At 41.5% G+C, this 22253-nt stretch overlaps 1 protein-coding gene across 1 annotated transcript in view; it reads left to right on the top strand.

Annotated features, from left to right (window-relative positions):
* The first annotated feature begins 1185 nt into the window (after positions 1 to 1185).
* arnt2 (aryl-hydrocarbon receptor nuclear translocator 2) overlaps positions 1186 to 22253 on the top strand; it is a 108627-nt gene continuing 87559 nt past the window's right edge. The window contains exons 1-2 of the mRNA XM_083995467.1: positions 1186 to 1317; positions 12507 to 12618. Of these exons, the coding sequence (XP_083851593.1) occupies positions 1287 to 1317; positions 12507 to 12618 (143 nt within the window). The 5' untranslated portion in view covers positions 1186 to 1286. The remainder of the gene's footprint in view (positions 1318 to 12506; positions 12619 to 22253) is intronic.

The raw sequence follows: 22253 nt of genomic DNA, 5'->3' as shown, positions 1-22253 counted from the left end.
TTCGACACTGAGCTGACAGGTGAAATAGAAAGTGTCCATTCATTACTTCAGTCAAACCACTTTTCCTGTTGTTTGTCTCCACATTAACTCAGTTATTTTCATTTCATTTATTAAATTACATGTGTTTTCTTAAAACAAATTTAGAAAAGAAATAGTTCACAATTGCCTCTGAATTTGTAATCAATCAAAAAATGTTCATCATATTGGGTAATCAACAATTATGATAGTTTTTCCATATGAGATATGAAACAGTAAAAATGTCTTCCTTATTCAATGTAGCCTATTCCATAATTATTTGTTTTTGGTAATAACTGGGTGTTAGTTTGCTTTTTTTTTGGCCATTTCCCGGTTTACCTGTGGCGATAAAATTGGATATGCTTTCATTCAATACAGTTTATTCAGCTGGAATTTCGTGGTAATTATTGTATTCAATGAGTTTAGGAGAATAGAGTTTCATGTTTAACTTAATCAGCTGATTTATTCTTGAATCTATCTATCTATCTATCTATCTATCTATCTATCTATCTATCTATCTATCTATCTATCTATCTATCTATCTATCTATCTATCTATCTATCTAGATAAATAATTTTTATATTTTGTATGCTAATATCACAGAAAACAGCGACATAAGAACATTAGGTCATGTGAGATGAAGTGATGGAGGACAGCTGCTGATGTTCTCCTGGGCAGAGAGGTGATCATCCTGGGCGGTTTGGAGGCACTGAGGGGTGTCTGTGTGCATGTGGTGAATTATATTGTATCAGAGTATTTAAAAGTAGCCTATACTTTATTCATAAAAATAGCACAACACGCAAAGTCAACTTGCTACAAACTCTTATATTGCATCACAATCAAAACGCCACTTCTCTCCGCTTTGCGTCCCTCACTTCCACCAGCTGGACTGTATAACATTAATTTATTCAAGCAACCCTAAAATCTCGCGGTGCTACCATTCAGACATCTTGCATTTTTATTAAGTCTGGTCTTGGGAGAAAATTTTCCTTTTACATACATTATATAGGCCTACATGTGTGTGCATAGGCTACAGCACATCTCCATCCCGCCGCAGAGACCAGAGGCTTTTTTTTACTGGCGCTGTTTGAATCCAGATTATTTTTAACTCAGCGTTAACGGACTGTGAGGCGGTCGGACCGAGCCTTGCGTGCCAATCCCGCGGAGTTTAGACGCTCTCTCACGGGGGCTCTGTAGCCGTATTGTGCGTCATCTCCATCGCTGCCCCGCTCTGTTATTTTTTTTCTCCCTCCTCCTCCGGTTGAGGCAACATGGCAACTCCCGCCGCGGTCAACCCGTCCGGTAAGTCAGTATACCCGCTCTGCTGGTAGCTATGCTATGGGGGGGAGGGGGAGCCGGTACCGACGCTGGCTCGGTTAACGGAGAACAGAACCAAAATAGGAGCAGGGTTTTTGTTCAGACCGCCGACCGACAGGCCGCCGGAGCCTGGCTCAAGCATCCATCCCCCTTCCCCCCACCGACAACACAGCCATTCTTCCCGGCTTATACCGCAGCACTTAGACGGGCTGAATGTCATAAAACGCTTCGGTTGCTGTTGTTATCGTTTGATGCGTTTACGTTCCTTTGTGGTTGTGGGTTATTATTGTTCCTCAGTTGAGCTGCTAGGCTAACGTGTTGGGGGTTTTTTGCTTTTTTTTTAACCGACCCCTTCGCTTTTCTCTCTCCCTCACTGTGATACAAAAGGTTATTTTGCATATCGTTGCTCCACCGCACTGCCCTTCGTGTGTTGTGCGTGTGTTGTGTTGTGTGTTGCATCGCAGACATTTCACCGTTTGTTGTCATTTGAGAGGAAACAGCCCTGACAGCCTGTGGGTTTTATTTGTAATTTGTCGGTCCATCGCCTGTTGATTCCTTACTGCATAGTAAAGGCTTTATAACGGTGTTCGCCCTGGGATGGAGCTGCACATAGGCTACAGTCTATGGAGCTGCCGCTTTCACACCAAACCTCATTTAAAAATCCTGCTGTTTCTTAATGCCTCCTCATGTTGACTTCATGAACGTACCGCAGATCAGAAAAGTAAAATGTCACTATTCTAAGTCGAAGTCTGGCATGTAGGCTACCCACTGTGATATTTGAATAGGCTATTATCTAAACTTTAAGAATGTATAATATTGCTGTGAACTGATCCCTTTTGCTCAGGGATGAATTAGGGGATTATTGGGGAGTCAGCTTTAGAAGTTAAGGCTGAATTGAACTAGTCCACATGGTCCTTGGTGGTTCAAATTGCATAAGATGGATTTATCAGAGATCGATGTCAGTAGTAGGCTATCTGATATGCATGTGTCAGAGTAAACAGAGCAAGTTGAATGAAGTGTGTTGACAGTGGTCCTGATCAAGACTCAAGACACTTTATTGTCATTTCTCACAAATGTAGCCTATGTGCATTGCCTACATAGACTGAAACCAATGTACCGGTTCTTACCAGCTTCTTGCAGTGCAATAGGAATAATAATAAACAGATGAAATCAAGTTAAAAACATAGCTATTGGGTTTTGGGTTTATGCTCAGTTATCATTTATAGCTTGGTTGAGTCACATTTTTGCCTTTGAATTAGACATTTCACCTAAATTGTGTTTTGTGAACTGTTTGATTCAACTTCAAATAATAAAACAATGAAATGTAGGTAACCAGAACTGCTATGTAGCCTAAACGCTGGTTAAAAACAAAAAAAAAATGAAAGTTAAGTTATGTTGACAAGATGAAGATGGTTACAAACACATTGGGATGCAAGACAAATTTCAGAGTGATCTGACAATAAAGTGTAATCTTATTTTATCTTAAACAGAAACAGAGATTAAAACAAACAAACAGATAAATTAAGGATTGTACAAAATGTACTCCACATGCCTCTCTGTAAACATGCCTCAAAGTTAGCATTAATCTGCATTGACATTATAAGCCGTCATGATCATGGCATGATAAGTATTCAGCTGAGAGAAAACAACACCCAAAGGAATCGGTCCACGTTGGCAGAGAGTGGCAGAGTAATTATTCTGGCGTGGAGGACGGAGCCTGTGAGTTTGAGAGACCTCCATATGAAAACAGGTCAGCCGTACTCTACCTCACGCTCCGTGTCACTTCATTGGCAATGTAAATGAAAAGGGGAATATAAATAAAGAATCGGCTGGTTATTAGCGCCTCGGCTGCATACAGAGTGTCGGAGCGAGGTGCCGTCGGAATGAACAATGAACAGATGAGAAAATAACCCTGTCAGATAACACAAGAGGCACCTAATCCTGCTTCTTCCTCTTGTTTAAAGATAAAACCGGCTGTCAATCATTGAAAACCATGAGGGTTTTTTATGGAAACAGCCCCAAACCCCTCCAGGCCGGGGGCAGATGAGATCTACTGCTTTAGTTAAGTTATTACCCCCCTGCATGCTGTGGGCCTGTTGTACCGTGGTGACCCGCTCAGATGTTTGGGGCGGAACTGGAAGCGTGCGGCGAGAGCTACGTGCAGCTCCTCCATCCAGCGATGACACCCACCCAGTTAGAATTAACTCATGCCTAATGCTGCTGCTGCTGCTGCTGGAGAGGAGGAGGACAAAGTTAGCCTGATCTGTGATCAGCCTCGCCGCTCCCACCGGAACGGTAATGCCGTCAGGTGCGTTGACCTCAGACCAGAGAGCTGCTGCAGGGTTTGTGGGAACGCTGTGTCATTGAAGGATTAAGTCAAGCTGGTCGTCACCCAGATCCAATTGGTGTAAGAGCATGTGAAACATGACAGGGGAAATGATCTAATGAGGGTTGCGTGTTTAGAGAGGAAAAAGATGATTTCTGGATCATGAAATATACAGATCCAACCGCAGCAAACTGAAAACACTCAGCCACAGTCTCTGCCTGGTTCTTCTCAACACAATGATCCACTAATGGAACTTAATACACGGTTATGTTAATCGTTTTAATTGGCTGTTTGTTTTCTGAACGTAATTAAATGTTACACAGGCCCTGGGAAATGATCTTTGGTCATTTCCCCAATCTTTTCAGACCATGATCATTGCATTAATGAGAGAAATAATCAACAGATGAGCTGACAAGAGAGATTACATCACGACTTGCATCTCTTTAAAAAAAAACAAAACCAAATAATGAATGTAAAGTGTTTCATTTAGGGCAAATTCAGGTATGTGCATTTTCACTTATCAAAGGTTCAAATAGGAAAAACAACAGGGAAAAAAAGTATTTGAAAAGACTCTTTCATATATGACAAACTAAAATTGGCAGATAGGATATACTGTATCTAGCCTTTAGGCTTGTTACAAATATTACATAATCCGCTGATCGTTAAAACTGTCTTCACTCATCTGTATAAAAACAGCTGGATGAAACCAACAGAAATGTCATATTTCTGTTAGCTTCATCCTCTGCTCTGACTGGTCCTCTTTTAATGACATCATCACATTGTGCCGCCTTCTGCTATGGTTTAATGGCGCCTGAGTGGAGAATAATCTCCAGGGCTTAATTTCTAATATTTGACGACCGCATTTCAATGAGCATGTGTTGACATGAGCATCATGGATATAGCTGCAAAGCCAATAAATGGCTCTTCTTCTTCATAAGGTCTATGTGTATGATACAACTATGTTTAGGCTTAAACTGTAATAGTGGCATGAAATGATCAGAAAAAACTATTTAATTGTCAGTTGTAATTATTTGTATGGCAAATAAAATGTCCTGATGTGACAGCTCTACCAGCAATGAAGAATTACCGACAATTTATATGAGATGTTCTGCATAATTAACAATGTGTATCATGATAATATGAGTTCAGTTTTATGTAAATATGAAGAGATGATCTCTGAGCTCTGCTCCATTGTGATACATCACATTACACTAAACTGTTGACATGTTAGAGAGATTATATTCTTGAGATTATTATATAATAATATAGTTACAACAATCCCCCAGAAGTATTTTTTTAAAGATTAAAAAAAAAAAAAAAAAAAGGAAAAAAAAAGAAGAAATACAACATAATAACAAAAGTCTAAGTAGACTTCTTAGTAAGTGGAAAAATGTAAAAATGCAGTGACATTTTCTTTTTATAGTGTTTCCCTTTTGGAGTATCAATTGTCCTTTTTGAAAGATAAATGTCCTGAGGCTGTTTGATAGACCCGGTGTTTAGGGAAAACACATCTGGATGGAAGAGAGGAAAGAAAGAGAGGAGGAATGACAGGGAAGAGAGAGAAAAAAGAAATAACCTTGTGTGAGGGGGAGCAGTGATTGAAAAGGAGAAAGTAGTAAAGCAGTTCCCTCCTGGTCTCCTAACAGGCTTATTAATGCATTTGACCTCAGGGCTTTTTAGCTTTTGGCTGTCTGAATAATGTATGTGACTAAGTTAAAACCAGGCTTGTGATCAACTGGAGCGGCGTGTCTTTAAGACGCTGCCTGGAACACTTGCCATGCATTTTAAAGGGATAGTTCACCCCAAATTCAAATTTCACTCATTATCTACTCACCCTCATGTCAACTAAGAGCAGCTGTGAGAATTTTCAGAGTCCTCCGTTCCTTCTCTGAGTTACGGGGGGGTCCGCGCAGCAGTATTTGTCCATATAATGGTTGTGAATGGATACCAACTTTCTTCGTCCAAAAAGACACACCAAAAAACATCCAAATACCTCCATACTGCTCGTCTGTAATGTCCCTCTTGTATTGAAGCCCAGACATGAGAAATTGTTCCGAAAAAAATTCAATAAGTCTATATTTTAAGCTTGTTTGTAGCGGAAGCTCCCAGTGTCTCAGTTCACTGCTCTTCCTGGCACTGACCGGCGGAACAATTTCTCATGTTGAGGCTTCAATACAAGAGGGATCTTACAGACGAGCAGTATGGAGGTATTTGGATGTTTTTTGGTGTGTCTTTTTGGACGAAGAAAGTTGGTAGCCATTGACAACCATTATATGGACAAATACTACTGCTACGCGGACCCCCCCGTAACTCAGAGAAGGAACGGAGGACTCAATTTAGACTCACAGCTCTTAGTCGACATGAGGGTGAGATAATGAGTGAAATTTGAATTTTGGGTGAACTATCCCTTTAAGAAATACAGGGATGGTGGACTTATGTAGATAGGTGACTGGAAGGCTGTCGACTTCATGCGAACGCCTCAGCGTTGCTGTGCTGAGTGACAGTGACACAAGGCAGCTTTGTTTGTACCACAGCTGGCAATGTATGAGGATGGGGAAGTGTCAAGTAGAGGTGTACACCCTCTTCTAGCCTTCACACTGCACAGGAAACATTCTTCACTTCTATTCATAATAAAACAGAGCTGGGAAATATGGCTTACACCTGCTTTAGATTTTCACTGATTGTTTTCCCCTTAAAACCAAACTACAGAAGACAAAGAGATTACTCACATGAGGTTCGTTTTTGTTGAAACAATGAAAATGATCAACATCTGGGGCCGATTGTCTTCTACATGTAGATGATCTCAGACCTTAACAGCTGGACAGCTCCATATCGTTGTCTGTGTGAACATCAGTTCAGTCCAGTTCAATTCAATTCAGTTTAATTCAATTCAAATGACTTTATTGTCCTCAAGGCACAATTTAAAAGGACATGAAAGTAGCTAAAAAACACACACACAATCAATTGACACAAAATCAACACACACAGTACAACAGATTAATAAAGTCCATTCCAGCATCATCTACTGTCCCTCCACCAGGACCCTTCGTCTTCTCATACAGGACACTGTGGGACAGGGCCGTCACTTTTTTAGAAAATGTAGGTTCGAACGAATATAAAATGACCCGTAATTCGTAATTCCAACCCCCCGCTGTATCATATTTGTCAACTGCAGTGTTTTATTTTTAACCGTAGATTCTCAAATAAAAGCCGAGGATCAAATAGACGTTGGTCTCCTGTACTGGACCGGGTCTGGCAACAGGTTTGAGCAGATAAAAGACGGTCTCAATTAGAAGCTGGGTCTGTTTCTATTTTCTGCGAGTTCTTGTGAATGAATGAAAAAACTCTATATAGCCTGCCCTACAGTCTATGGCCAGAGCACACATTCATTTAGAGGTTTAATTGGTTATTAAACTTCCGACTCTTTCCTTAATATGCTCATTTAAACAGTAAGAATAAAGCAATTTGACAGTATTTTCCATCTTTGCTGAGCATCAGATTAGTTCAAAATTAATACAGACGCCTGTCTATAAGCCGGGTCAGTTCGTTTATTGGAGTTCTATTGGAGAATTTAGGATAAATGAGTGGTGCTGCTGCTTTTAGTCCTCACAGATCAGAAGCTCAACACTTCCAGACCAGGAGAGGCTGATCCTCACTGTAGTGAGCTCATGCTGCTCATGTTTCACTTGTGTCTGAGGAGAACTCTGTATTGTTATATTGGTCGATTTATATTGAGGACATCAGTAAAGCAGGCAGGGTTTCAGAGGACGTCAGTAAAGGAACGTGGACACATGGTCCACGCCTGAACTTAGAGCTGAACACTGATTGGATGACCTGAGAAGGAGGTTGATACAAGCTGTGAACAGGCCTAGGTTTCAGTTATCTGGTGATTACCGGACTTTTGATTTTTAACCCCTCTGGTCAAAATGTCTGGTGAAAATAGCACAATTTGAATTTTATTACAATTTTTTAATTAAATACACAATTTCCACATGTCATTTTATTTAAAAAAAACAACAACAAAAAAACCTTAATCTTATTTTTTATGAATGTGTAGGCCAGGCCTATGGGGAACGAAACTTTTATTTTTTCACGCAGAACTAAACTTGTTTCATTTACTTTTATAAAAAGCCAAGTAAGTTACATACTGGGGCTTTAACACAACATACCCCAATAATGTTAAAATTGCGGACTTTTTCTATCTGAAACCCCAGAACAGGCTCTTTGTGATGATAGCACGTCATTGGTTAGCTCGCTGAACGTAGACTGAATTGTTCAATTTACTGTTTTTGTAATCGAACCTTAGCTGCTCTTTGTCAAACACAGCCAGTGGTTTTTGTCCTACAACGAGGTGGACTTCCCCTCCAAGAACTTTTCTCTGCCTTTCATTTGATTGACTCATTATTTAGACTGAGTGTGTGTGTGTGTGTGCTGTTTCCGCCAGGCTGAATGGCCACATTTATTGTCTCCATCAAGTGATGCTAGTTTAGAGCCATGTGTTACTCATACCCACTTCATGAATGAATGATGGAACAGTGCTTCTTAGAAAGAAGGCTGTGCACTGCAGGGCGAGTGTGTGTTTCTCTGGAAGCAGGGGCGAAGGGGGGAATGCATACTGTATCAAATATTAACTAAGTTACGCGGTGCACTGGGGCATACTGTAGGGTTTGTTTGGCCTATCTATTGCATCTGGGTGAATGAGTGAGTGAGTGAGTGAATGGAGTGGGGAGATGGAGGGGAAACAGCAAGGCAAATAGAATGGATTTGTGGGACGAGCGAGGACAGAAATAATGCAGCGGCAGCTAGAGAGAGAGAGAGAGAGAAAGGGGGATATGAGGAGAAGATGGAGGCTGTGTAATTCCTTCTGGCTGTAATGACACTCAGCATAGTGGCTGCAGATTGAATGGAACACTGAGCACATATTTTACCACCATCATTACTGAGTAAAAGCAAATAAAAGGATAGTGTGTGTGTGTGTGTGTGTGTGTCCTGATAGCATTGGCATTTGAACATAGAGCTGTTCGTCACAGCAGCTGGAGGTGGCTGGTTTCCTGCTGCTCTAATGATTTAACTTGCTTCAAACTGCCAACTGTTATTGTCTGTCACGTTAACACCTCAACACCATAGGCCCAAGACAAGCTTAGCCCTTCAAAATAAAAGCACCAGAGGTTCTGCTTTGTTTCATTCAATCCTAACAGTGCTTTATTTTACTGGAGCAATGTTTTATTTATTTATTTGTTTGTGTATTACTTTCTAATCTGCTAATCTTGGACTGACACATTGTTTGTGAGCATGACTTTAAAGGGATAGTTCAACATTTTGGCAAATTCGCCTATTGCCATAATCCCTATAGTCATAGCAGTTGGTTCATTACCTTTAATTGCATGTTGTTTTGAGATCAGTGGGGCAGAGACGTGAGCTGCTCAGCTAACACATTGGAGGTGAACGGTACAGCAGGTCCCCTGTCCCTCATCAAACTCATCAAATACACAATCCAACAACTCCACAACACTCTGGTGGACAAGTTCTGACCTGCACATTCACCACGCTATGAAATAATCATATATAATTGTGTAACATTACGACACATGAAGCAAATACACGGAACTACTTGCGCTTTTAAAATCACTCCACCCAGCAGCTGGAATGTAGTTCCGGCAGTGCAATTGCCTTGAAAAAAAACTCAGTCAGTAATGTTACATGAGTATTTGATGAGTTTGATGAGGGACAGGGGACCTGTACCATTCACCTCCATTGTGTTCATTGAGCAGCTCCCGTCTCTGCCCCGCTGATCTCAAAATAACATGCAGCGATAATTAAAGGTAATGAACCTACTGCTATGACTATAGGGAATATGGTGATACGCAAATTTGCAAGAATGTTGAACTGTGCCTTTAAGACAGAAGGTTTACAGTAATAATTATGCTGAGACATAGGGCTGTTCGATTAATCGATTTAAAATCGTAATCGCGATTATTTGCCTAGGACGATGTTAAAAACGTGAAATTCTAAAAATCGATTTTTTACTCTAACTAGGGTAATTACGGTAAACCCCCGTTCATGAATCTGCGCTGCGCTGAATTACCGTAATGACTGCCGCCTCCTTCCTCTCATCACGCTCTCCCACTGCTCTCCCCACACACTGTAAACAAGCATGTCGGCATTCTGCTATGACCAGCGAGGATTTCGTTGCCGAAAAGACCAACAGCCCTTTTCCACTACACAGTTACAGGTCTGCTCGGTTCGGCTCGGCTCGACTCGGCCGTCATATCACAGCGGTGTGATATGACAAGGATTAGGTCTAAGTTACAGCTGAGTTTTTCAGCGGGGGCGGGGTCGTCATATAACAGCGGCTACAGCCGTGTCATCTCGATTACGGACTGCGTGGTTTTCCACAAAGCAGACATTTAACTCAGGTGACAGAATAACAACAGTTCGTCGGTGTGTTTTTACTGTAAAATGAGCGGTATTGATTCGGTAGTGACGGACATAATGGTCGGACGTTGCGCTTGCGACTCTTCCGGTGACAACGCTCTGACCAATCAGTGGAAGGCAGTCAGTTGACGTCACGTTTTTAGATAGATAGATAGATAGATAGATAGATAGATAGATAGATAGATAGATAGATAGATAGATATGCTTTATATATTGCATATTATTTTGAAAAACTTTTGTATTGTGAAACAAAGTTTTGAATAAAAAATAGATAGATTGATTTTTTTTTTTAAATTAGACTCTAGGTCCATTTAAAAAGACACAAACAGCACACAAAATAGTTTGTCATTTAACAAAAAAATCGTAATCGTAATCGGAAATCGATTTTTGAGAGAAGAAAATGGAGATTTTAATTTTGGGCAAAATCGAACAGCCCTACTGAGACAACATCCAGTCCACTGATCAATGCGGTCTACATTGTTGAAATACGATGAATCCTTCATCCACTAACAGTGATGATGCTGGCTACACATCCTGAGTCTCTGAAGCATTCAAAGATGTACGGGCACAAAACCATTACTGATGATTAGGAGTGCGTATTGTCAAGAATGCTATATTGTGATACTAAGCAAGATGATAGCAATTTTTTTACTGTGCTAAGTTAGCATGCAATGAGCCACAGACCTGTACTCTCTGAGATCTCATTGTTTCATTGGAGCAGAGGAGTCAGTGGCTGAATGTCTGCTGCCAACCAGCAGTCAGAGTTTTAAAAGAACCACCGCCGTAAATGTTTGCATGTAAATTGTTCATAAAATATCGATTCAGTGCTTTTGAATATCGATACAGTATTGCGAAACGAAAAATCACGATATTTCAGTGTATTGATATTTCCTTACACCCGTGCTGCAGATCGGTGTGTGGTCTGGAGAACATGCAAACTCCATACAGTGTGTACTACTTTAGCGCTGCTCTACTGGTCACACAGTAAAGTCAAAATCCATACCATAGTGCTAACTCACACTGACGTACTGTCTATACGGTTTATACTGTCCAGCCTTACCCACCCCTATAGGAGTGTGTCATCTTGAGCAGCAGAGAGAGACCATGTCCTGTTTGGCTGCTCAGATATGTGTGTGTAGAACTGGAAAAAAACTAAATAGACACAATCCTAGTTGTTTTGAAATCTATTTATATATGTTTTCTATTAAACTTTTCAGGTTTTGAATGGTTTGATGTCTGCATTTTGACACATAAATTATCTGTTAATTAAAAACAGAAGTTTAATACAGTTATGCAAGAAAAACCCATTGAGTTACCTGTGGTCAGTGCGACTCACTACACTGAAAAAAAGGAATGCTGACTTTGCACACAGGTATTGTATAGAAGAGAAGAGAGTTGGGAGACAAACATATTGTCTTAATTCTCTAGATGGCTGTGTCACACTTCAGCAGATTGAGCTGCCTGTCTGATTGGTTGTTATAATCACAGAGCCACTGTGTTGAGGACAGTGATGACAACAGCATTCACTCCACCCACACACACTGGTGATCACACCAGGAAGTGGGTCCTCTTGGTGTTGTACAGCGTCTCTGAAGCTCATTATCATGCATCTTCCTCATGGGTAATATAACCCAATGGAGGGAATATACAAGGTCTTTCAATGGTATGTGACCACATGGATTTTACCATGTGTCAGTTTGTCTGTACTCCTTGATCCTTTGAATTTGTTTCTGTGTTGCACTGGTTCAGTTTTGTATTGCTTTCATTCTTGCTGCTGATCAGTCTCTGACATCCCTCATTAAAGGGATAGTTCACCCAAAATCCAAATTTTATTATCTACTCACCCTCATGTCGACTAAGGGCTGGGAGAAGTTTCAGAGTCCTCCGTGGCTTCTCGGAGTTACAGCAGGGCTCTGTGCAGCACTGCATGTCCATATGACGGTTGCAAATGGATACCACTTTTCTTCGTAACAAAAAGACACACCAAAAAACATCCAAATACCTCCATGCTGCTTGTATGTAATGTCCGTCTTGTATTGAAGCCCCAACATGAGAAATTGTTCTGAAAAAAATTAAATAAGTCTATATTTCAAGCTTGTTTGCAGCGGAAGCTCCTCTTCCTGGTCCGGCGCAAATCTCGCGAGAGTGAGTAGATAATGAGTGAAATTTGAATTTTGAGTGAACTATTCTTTTAATAAAGTATCACTTCATAATCAGATTACCCTTATAAAGGATTTATAAACAGTTTATAAACATTTTATTTTATAAATCATAAATCAAGAGGAAAATTCTTTAATAAAAAGCCCCTGAATACAAAATAGAAAAACAATGAAAAATGTAATAGTGACATTTAGTCACACAGTCAAATGGAAGCTAACCCTCTGCTCTCCTCTGTTGCTGTGTCCTCCTGCAGAGATGGGCAGTGAGTTGCCGGGGACAGTGGGGATGCCGGGAGCAGTCGGTGCTGGCCAGGTGAGGATGGGCGGAACTGTGCCGGGCCGCGGGGGCAAGAGGAGATCAGGAGGGTGAGTACTGTCTCTGCTGAGCTGCTGTGGAAACTAACTAACCCTCCACTAATGACTTTTTTTTTTACAGCATGGTCTTAAAACAACACCATAGGCTGATGCAGGTTGGTGAGGGGTCACCAGTCACACTTTGTTACAGTTTATAATAACATGAATGACTGAACAAAAAGTCAGTCATTCATGTCTTGTGCAAAAAGCAACAAGCTTTTATTGAGATGATTTAACAGATGCTTAATTAGTTAATGGAGAACAACAACCTGGCTGTTATGGCACCCAAATACTGGGCTCTTCTACAGACACATGGGGGTCTAATACATTGGATTCATTTGCTTCAACCTGTCTTCTGACTCATCCTCACTGTGCTCGGTCTGTTCCAAAATCATCAGCCTCCAAATAACTTGTGCTTTTTGGAAATGACCTTGTAGGAGTTGTGTCGACACTAATGTTAGATCTCATCGCGGTGCAGGTTATTTATTAACCAGGGTTCTTTTATTCAGTAATGAGACTGGTGACTTTCACCACCACAGAAATAAACTGTAAAACATCCTACATTAAATCAACTGCTCGTCTCTCAGTAACTGAATGTAAATCAAAAGATTTATCAATTTCTTCAAAGTTATTTTCTTTTAAAGGCCCCATGGCATGAAAAATGTGATTGTGGTTATTTTTTGGTGCTTGGGGAGGTCTCTGGGCCACGTATATACTGCCCCATGCATCAAACTGGTCATAAACGGAGAAACACACACCGCCCATTTGTAGGAACATTCTCTTTAAGACGAGCAGATAGCACTTCCTCCTTTCTGTGATGTCACACACAAGGTAACTCCGCCCACCGTGACCAGTTTTTTTTTTTCAATTTTATGAATGCAGCTTAGGTTTCAGTTACTTGCCTGTGATCGGCCCGACCACACGCCACTCAAAAACAGTCAGCCAATCAGAGGAGAGGTTCTCATTCTCTCTTCTGATTGGCCAAATGACCTGTGCCTGCTAGAGCTCCAGAAAGAGGCAACAGAAAGGGGCAGTATAAACAGAAAGCAGATCACAGGTACTCAAAACCAATGATACATCTTGTTAGGGATATCAGCAGGTAAATAAACCCAGAGAAAAGTGCACAGCATGAGGCCTTTAACTCATCATTTTCATGATGACTTGTGTGAATTAAATGCTGCCTGGTATGTATTGCATTGGGTTTGATGAATGTCTTTCTCTTGAACTCATATTAAATGAAGGTAATCCTGATGAAAGCTAGGCTTGCATTCAGTCCCTGTAAATATTAGTAATAATAATTTACAAGGTTGCAGTCTTGCATGTTGAATAGCACCAATACCAATCGTCTATAATATAATGACATAGAATAGTATTGTGATGTTCCCATGTCTCTTTTTTGTTGCGGTGCGTTAACATTCTGCTGCAGGTGAAATCCTGCACAGAGGAGTCACAAACAGTTAGACATTCATCAGATAGGGTTAGCTGCTGCTTGTTCCTCTGAATCATGTCTTTATTCTGACAACATCATTTTTTTCTCTTCATGCACTCTAATATATCTCGTGCTGTCTCCTGTGTCTTTCTACTGTTGTGTGTCTTTTCTCCATCACTCAACCTGCTGATGAATGAGTGTTTGGATTTACTGGAAACTTGCATTAGTTTGCAGAATGAAGACGTTCGACAAGTGCATGTTTGTGATTGTGATTAACAATGAACAGTCTTTCTTTGTAGTTTAACATCTTCCAGAGCTGAGCAGACAACAAAGACTGATGGAGGACACTTCAGACAGGGCTACAACAAAAAAAAGTCATGATGGACATAAGAAAACAAAACACTACTAATTTTCATAACTTTGCGTTTTTTTTTCTTGTTTAGAATTTCACCAAGTCCTCCACACATTCAGTATCAGCACAACCTAAGCTAATTGTATACAGTATGCCAATTAGGGATGTCACAATTACTTGTTTTCACAATTAATCGCGGTATTCAACACCACAATTAATTGATCGTAAAGATTCCTAAATACCGTCACTTTCCAAAAAAGGATGATGTCGGAACCATATTGGCAGATGTGCACCAAAGTAAAGGTAAATGCTCAGATACTGGTCCATACGTAACATTGAATTGGTAGGAAATGCTAGAGTCAGTGTCATTCGTAAAAAAAAAAAAAAAAAAAGATTAAAATTAACTTAAACATTTGGTATAGATGACAATTAATGACTTATATATTTCAAACACTTTAATAATTGGTCATATTTTAATAGATACTTTGTGGAAATAATTAGTAATGCAATTATATTTTGACTATATTTGATTTAATAGTGTTTGAAATTAATTGATGCATAATAATCATGATAATCGTAATACCGTGATTATTTCTTTGACAATAATCGTACCTAGAAAATCTGTAATCGTGACATCCCTAATGCCAATCAATAAAGACATCTAGTATAATATGGGTTACAGCCCATGAAAGGAACACACCTTGATTAGTTTCCCTTATTTTTATAGGTAAAAGCTCCAAACCATAATAACGAAGGAGCAGGAAACCGCTTTGATCTGTTTGGCTTGTAGTGGGAGTGATTAGAACTTTCTGTGGTTGTGAGTTGCGGTCGTTCTCTGGGGAAGGATTTTCTAAGCGATTTGTGTTTGTGTCTGCTCCTGGAGAAATCAGCCTGTCGCTTTTCTGCTGCTGCCTTGTTTCTCACTGTCCTGGCCGCTAAAGCAGCTGCTGCTTTTCATTTAGAAGAGGAAGGAGTTTGGGCAAAACTCAAAACAGTTAAAAGATAATGTCATCAGTAGCCTGGGGATATTAATGAGCGTGTGAAACCTTTTCGGTAGCACCACTGCTGAATGAACGTAGGGGAAACACTGGGCCCGGCCCATCATTACATTACACTGCAGAATATAGCAAATATTGTAAGTGGCTGTTGAACTGTTTTTAATTCCTAATTCAAAATTAGCAAATCAAATTATCTGTGTCTGCAACTGCAATTATAGATTTTTCTAGTACAATTATTGTCAGAGAAATAATCACAATTATTATGCATGAATTACAACACACTATAAATGTGTAAAATCAAATATCGTCAAAATATAATTACATTAGTAATTATTTACACAAAATAATTTAGTATCTATTAAAGCAGTACTAAAGAACTTTCAGTTTTGGTTGAGTTTGGCGGCGCCTGTGGACCAAAGCGGTAGTGTTTTGCCTGAAGGAAGACTCAATTTCCCATGAACACTAGCGTGAAGCACTGTAAATATCCTGCATTAAAATTAACAAAAGACATCAAAACTAAGTTTCTGTTTCCAGTGGATCATTTCAAAGTGAAAACACAAACATAATCCATTGCTAAAGTGCTGTTTTGCCTGCTCCCTCCTTGTTGTGACTCGCAAAAGTGAAAGTGAAGGAAGACTCCATTTCCCATGAACACTAGCGTGAGAGCAGGGTTCCTACCATGCTCCTCAAAGCTGCTTAGTGCCAGAGAAAGAGATACAGACCCCCTCAGGCCATGACAGAGGTGTCATTCAACTTGTTGTAAGTCGATGTATCATCACAAAAGTTATGAAAATATTTTATGAAGGTTGAAAAGTTCCTTAGTGTCGCTTTAATATAGGACCAATTATTCATCCCCGAGGGGAAATGTTTGAAATATTCAAGTCATTGTCTTCAAATGTTTTAGTTTATTTTAATAGTTTTTCATTACAAAGGCCATGCTAACATTTAAATTCCTACCAATTCAATGTTACATTAGGTAAATTCACATTAACGTAATTGAACGCAGTATATATTTACCTTTATTTGGCGCTTACATGTATCTATATGGTTCCGGCATAATCTTTTTTGGAAAGTGACTGCATTTAATCATGACGTGATTAATTGTGAAAACAAGTGGTGACATCCCTAGCTGTGTCTGAATTCAGGGGCTGCATCCTCCAAAGGATCCAGTCCACTAACATTTTAGTCAGGGAGTTACTAATGCTAAGTTACTTACTTACTTTTTGCCTCAAATTCTGGTCAGCTAATGGCTGGTGAGGCATGGTATAAATTAGGGGTGTCGACAATAATCGATTCGGCGATGCATTGCAATGCGGGACATGCACGATTCAGCATCGATGCAGCAACGTGCCATAATCGATTATGTGTTTATTTTCTGGCCTCAAATAAAGTTGTGAAGTTTCAATTACCTCCGGGGGTATTTCCGGAGCAACGACATGCGCAGCCTGTAGCTACATGCTAAGCAGCAGCACCAGCAGTAGCAGTGTTGCCGCTGGCTTTCTTTTTACTTTTTTTTTTTTTTTCACCGGCGGTCAGGTTGAGTATTAATTAATTAACGCTCATGAGTCCGGCCGTGTTGGGTCGGAGATTCAACAAGCCGGTCGGGTTTTACCGTTACAGGCAGTATCAGCATGCCCGTTTATCACCAATAAACACAGTAGAGGAGGGGGAGTGACTGAGCTCAGGCTGTAGACGGGGGTCTCTGATGCAGAGAGGCCATAGACTGTAAAAAGAATGGACGTAGCGTCCGTGACGTCACCCATTGGTTTGGGGGAGTCTATTTTGTGCCGCTACTACGGGGGTTTGAACCGCGCCATGTTGGATTCTACTTGCCATATTTGGAGCGGTGCGGCCGTTGGCCGGCCGAGAGCCCGCCCACTGGCTCGTAGCAGCGGTCGCCGGACCTGTCACTCAACGGTTCTGCTCCCTAATTGGCCAGAGCTTTAAACCTAATAATAGTAAAACGGTAGAGTTTAAAAAAAATTCACCCCCCTCAGAGTGTGTGCGGGGGTAGAAACTATCGATTGAGACCAAAAAAATAAAATGTACCAGGCTGTAAATATGTTTTTTTAAGCTGTAAAATCGGCTATTTTAACATGGGGCTCGATTGGAGTTGCTCCCTGGAGCCAGCCCCCAGCGACAGCCGAGGGGATTGCAGCTTTTTGAACGCGGAAGTGAGCTTCACTTCTCAGACCGACAACTGCCCCCTTGAGAGAGGCCTGCCGTGCCTTGTAAAAAAAAAACAACAACAAAAAGTGTCACGACTTCCTGTATCTGGCCCTTCAAAATAAAAGCCCCATAGTTTTTCATATTAAGTCATATTGATTTTGAGTTAAAGCAGAAGTGAGTGATATATTTGTGTTAATATAAGTCTTAAATAGTTATATCTTCCGACAGCAATCACTTACATAGAGTGTTTGGACTGAAACACGGGTCTGTCAGTCACTCTGCTCTGCTCTGAGCCGAGGAGAAAACATTTATCGTATCCTACAGTTTTTATCCAATGAGGAGAGAGAACGGCATGCAGGGCTGTGTGTGCAGCCAAGGAACGCCGTGAATGTGGTGACGTAGCGACGAGGACTGTTATGGTGCGTTCAAGGAAACTCGTATTTTTCCGACCGTGAAGTGGTACCAGTTCGATCTGGTACGAGTTCACCGGTCGGAAGTTACGAGTGGCCGTTATAGTGACTTTCACCGGTAAAACAGGTCGGAAAAACACGAGTGGGTTGCCTGGAACGCTACAAAGTCGTAAGTTGTGACTTGAAGCTGTAATTTACGATTTCAAAAGCCTGCCTGGAACGCAGCATTAGCGAAAACGACCGGATCACTCACTTCTGCTTTAATATTGACAAGACAGGGCTCCAAAGGTTTGTTTGTTTTTTCCCGCGACCAATCGACCAATGAAATTTTGGTCGGCTAATTTTGGGGGGCAGCCCTAGAAGTGATTTATGTTTTCTTTTTCAGGTTTGAAAATGCCATATCCAATACCCTGTAGGCCTACCATTCAATTTTATTTTATTTAATGACATTTATGTCAAAGATACAGGAGAGTGATAATAAACACATAGCAGCCGATAAAATCTGTTGTTCAATATCTCATGACTGATGAAAAATTTGCCGTGTTGCGTGCAGTAGAATTTTGATGCATCGCAATGCATCGGAAAATCGGATCGAATCGAATCGTTACCTGCTGAATCGTAATCGAATTGAATCGTGAGGGCAGTGCCAATGCACACCCCTAGTATAAATCTCATTTCAGTCTGGCCTTCATGGTCATGGACCTCACCTCAGAGGATGCAGCTGATCAGGACACAGGTTATAAATCAGTTGTGCCTCTATGCTGTGTGGGTACACAGCCAGTACAGACTGAGCCTCATTATCAGACCCTCTGATTGGTTGTGACAGCACCCACTAGAGACAACAGAAGACATGACTGTAGACGGTCGAGAACTGATCAGAAACGCACAATGTATTAATGCGTGGAGATGGAGGTGATGGAAAAAAAACTCTAATCAAACCAAATATAATTTTCTATCTACATGTTCTTTGTGTTTTTATTCATGTTGTAATTTAGGGCGTATTCACACCAGGAAAGTCCGATAGTTCACTTGCTTTGGTGCAGACTAAATTTTATTTTACTTGGTGCGGTTTGTATTCACATTGCATTTTTTCATAAGTGGATCAACTTTGTAAACAAAAGCACTTGTGTCCCACAGTCGCTCAATCATTGGATAAAAATTATCAGCGGGATCTTCCACAAAAAGTAGCTACACAATGGAGGTCATGGATGCGTTTCTTGCTGCCCTTTTTCCAGTTGCACCTGTCCTGTGCTTATTCATCACTTGGAGGCTATGTGGCCGTTATGCAGCCGTCCCCGTGAAGGACGGTCAGACAACAAACACACACACGTCTGCATGTGCGTCGGAAGGATGGTGCGCTAAAAGAAAGAAAAAAAGGACGGCACAGCAAAAAACAAAACAAAAAAGTTTAAAACATAATCATTCTCTCAGGATGCTGCGTTGCCGATCGGCAGAAGCCTAGTCACATTTATTTCTGTTAACGGTTATTAATCGGATAACGACTTTCTGTTATCAGTTAAAAAAACTATTAAGAATGTGCATCCTTAAAGGGATAGTAGCATTTTTTTTAAAGTGGGGTTGTATGATCTACAAATAGCCCCTAAGTACTTTAATTGCAGTAGAAGACTCTCTACACTCCTCCCGTTAGCAACGCCAGCCCATAGCCCTGCCCAGAGATTTACAACATACTACATTGTTGTGAATGGACCCAAAGAAACGGCCTATTTTCGCGGCCTAAAAGAGGTTTTATGTGAAAAAAAAGACACAGTTCCATTGTTCGCTATAATATTTTTTTTTCCAGCCCCTCAAAGTGCAGGAAAAATGCAGTTTTTATTTGGACCTAACCAACTCACGTATCCCTCCGCCCAGGGTTAGCGCCCGCCGATCAGCAGTTGGTTAGCTCCAAATAAAAACTGCGTTTTTCCTGCACTTTGAGGGGCTGGAAAAAATTATATTATAGCCAACAATGGAACTGTGTATTTTTTTTCAGGTAAAACCTCTTTTAGGCCGCAAAAATAGGCCGTTTCTTTGGGTCTGTTCACAACACTGTATGTTGTAAATCTCTGGGCAGGGCTATGGGCTGGCATTGCTAACGGGAGGAGTGCAGAGAGTCTTCTACTGCAATTAAAGCAACATTGCGGAGTTTCAGCGCAGTGCTTCCACCATCTGGTTGAGAAGCGCTATCGTCTGGGGGGAAAAACGAAAACGAAACTTAACAGCGAGCGCATCCAGCGTTTATTCCCATTAATAAACGACAGTATTTCCCACATGTTTGCAAGGAGACTGTGTGGCGGGTGGTCGGGGGAGGGGAGGAGGGGGTGTGTGGGGTGGGGGGGCGGCGGCGGCGGCGACAACGGCGACGACGACCGGAGGAGAACCGTAGTTTCGCTTTTACCCACCACGTCTCTCCCTCGACGCAGAGGGGAGGGGGGAGGAGGGGGGGTGGTGACTCGTACCCGTGCAGGGAAGTTACATAGTGCAGTTTCAGCCGACGCGACCCGGCTCAGGCTGCGGCGGCAGCACCATTCATCCTATTAACCATTTTTCTACCATTGCAATGAGTCTGGAAACATTATTTTAAGGCCGAAAAACTCCGCAATGTTACTTTAAAGTACTTAGGGGCTATTTGTAGATCATACAACCCCACTTTTAAAAAAAATGCTACTATCCCTTTAACGGTGACGGGTGCGATCCTCTCCAGCGTCTGATAAATGTTTTCCTCTGACCAAATATCAAGGTCTGTCTGTGATCCATGTCGACCCACGACTCATTGTTGATCATTTCCACATTTTCTGACAACGGAAGCCTGTTGAATCCAAAAAGGCGTTTGGATTTTGCATTTGGTTCGGGAAAGTTTCGGTTTGCATTCACACTGTACGAGAATTGCACCAGGGTTCGTTTGGGACTCTGGTGCGGATCAAACAAGTGAACTGAGACCCAGCTGCAGAGGTGGTCTCGGTCCACTTGTTTGATCCGCACCAGAGTCCGCTGGTTTGTATTCACACCTCCCCAAAAAGTCCGCACCAGAGGAAAAGTCCGTTTCAGGCGGACCAAACGAGCCTGGTGTGAATACGCCCTTAAAGTTGTTTGTGAATGCGACCATCTAAAACTCCCTGTGAGTAATCATCTGAACGAGCTGCAGCTGTTTAGGTTGCCGGGCAACAAAGGCCAGGCTTTGGGGTAGGGCCTCAGGAAACGAAGCGAACACTAGACCATCTCATTTACCAAAAGCTCTGTTCCGGTCCACATGGTGGACGCGGGACAAAGACTTTGTAGACCACGTGGACTAGACAGTGTCCTCCACAGGAACTGACACAGCTAAGACAGACACTGGTAAAAAAAAATGTCTCCAAATGTCCTCCTAGAAGAAAAGACGTCAAGTTAAGCTCTAGTGGTCACGGAGCAATTGATCTCCTTCATTTGGACACAGATGAGCTCCAACAGGCCTAAGAGGGCTGATTTAACGTTAATGTATCATTGCTAATTGTAAATGTATCTTGTCAGTGCTTTTGTCTGCTACCGAGCAACCGGGGGAGGAGATCCTAACAATCTCTGTCTGTTCTGAATGATGAAATCAGTGGGGATGGTTTCAAACTCCTTCATCTTATAAGAAGTGGTGTAGATGAACTTTATCTCAGTGGAGAAAAGAAAGTAGAAAAGTAGAAGTGTTGCAGCTGCAGAGCTCAAAGAATCAAATCAGTGTCAGTTCTGCACTCGTGTGGAAACGGCATTAAAGGAACGAGACAGAAAAGAGCTTGTTGTGTGTATTTGTGTGTGTGAGGGGGGGTAGAGGGGTGGGGGGGTTGTTGAACATGAGCCTAAGTACCTTGTAAATCAGGGGCCAATGCAATGCACTTAACCCATACACAGGCAATAGGCCTACACAAACACATAGACATAAATAAATAATCCAGGCCTGGATGTAGGCAGCTCAGGGAGACAACAGGGACCTCATGTACACATCTACACCATTGTTGATTTATTCATTCAGCCGGCCCTGTGTGTGTGTACATGTGTGTGTGCAGTTGTGTGGACAGAGCTGATGCTGACAGTCTGCTCTGCCTCGGCTCTCTGCACAAGATCTAGTGAAGTTAAAGGAATACTTAACCCAAAATTGAAAATTTTGAAAAATTCATTATCTACTCACCCTCATGTGGACTAAGGGCTGGGAGAAGTTTCAGAGTCCTCCGTGGCTTCTCTGAGTTACAGGGGGTCTCGGCGTAGCAGTGCATGTCCATATAACGGTTGCAAATGGATACCAACTGTCTTTGTAACAAAAAGACACACCA

Source organism: Trachurus trachurus (assembly GCF_905171665.1).
Source record: "Trachurus trachurus genome assembly, chromosome: 3".
Taxonomy (NCBI): Eukaryota; Metazoa; Chordata; class Actinopteri; order Carangiformes; family Carangidae; genus Trachurus; species Trachurus trachurus.
The sequence above is the reverse complement of the archived record's forward strand: the minus strand, read 5'-3'. Positions and strand labels throughout refer to the sequence as shown.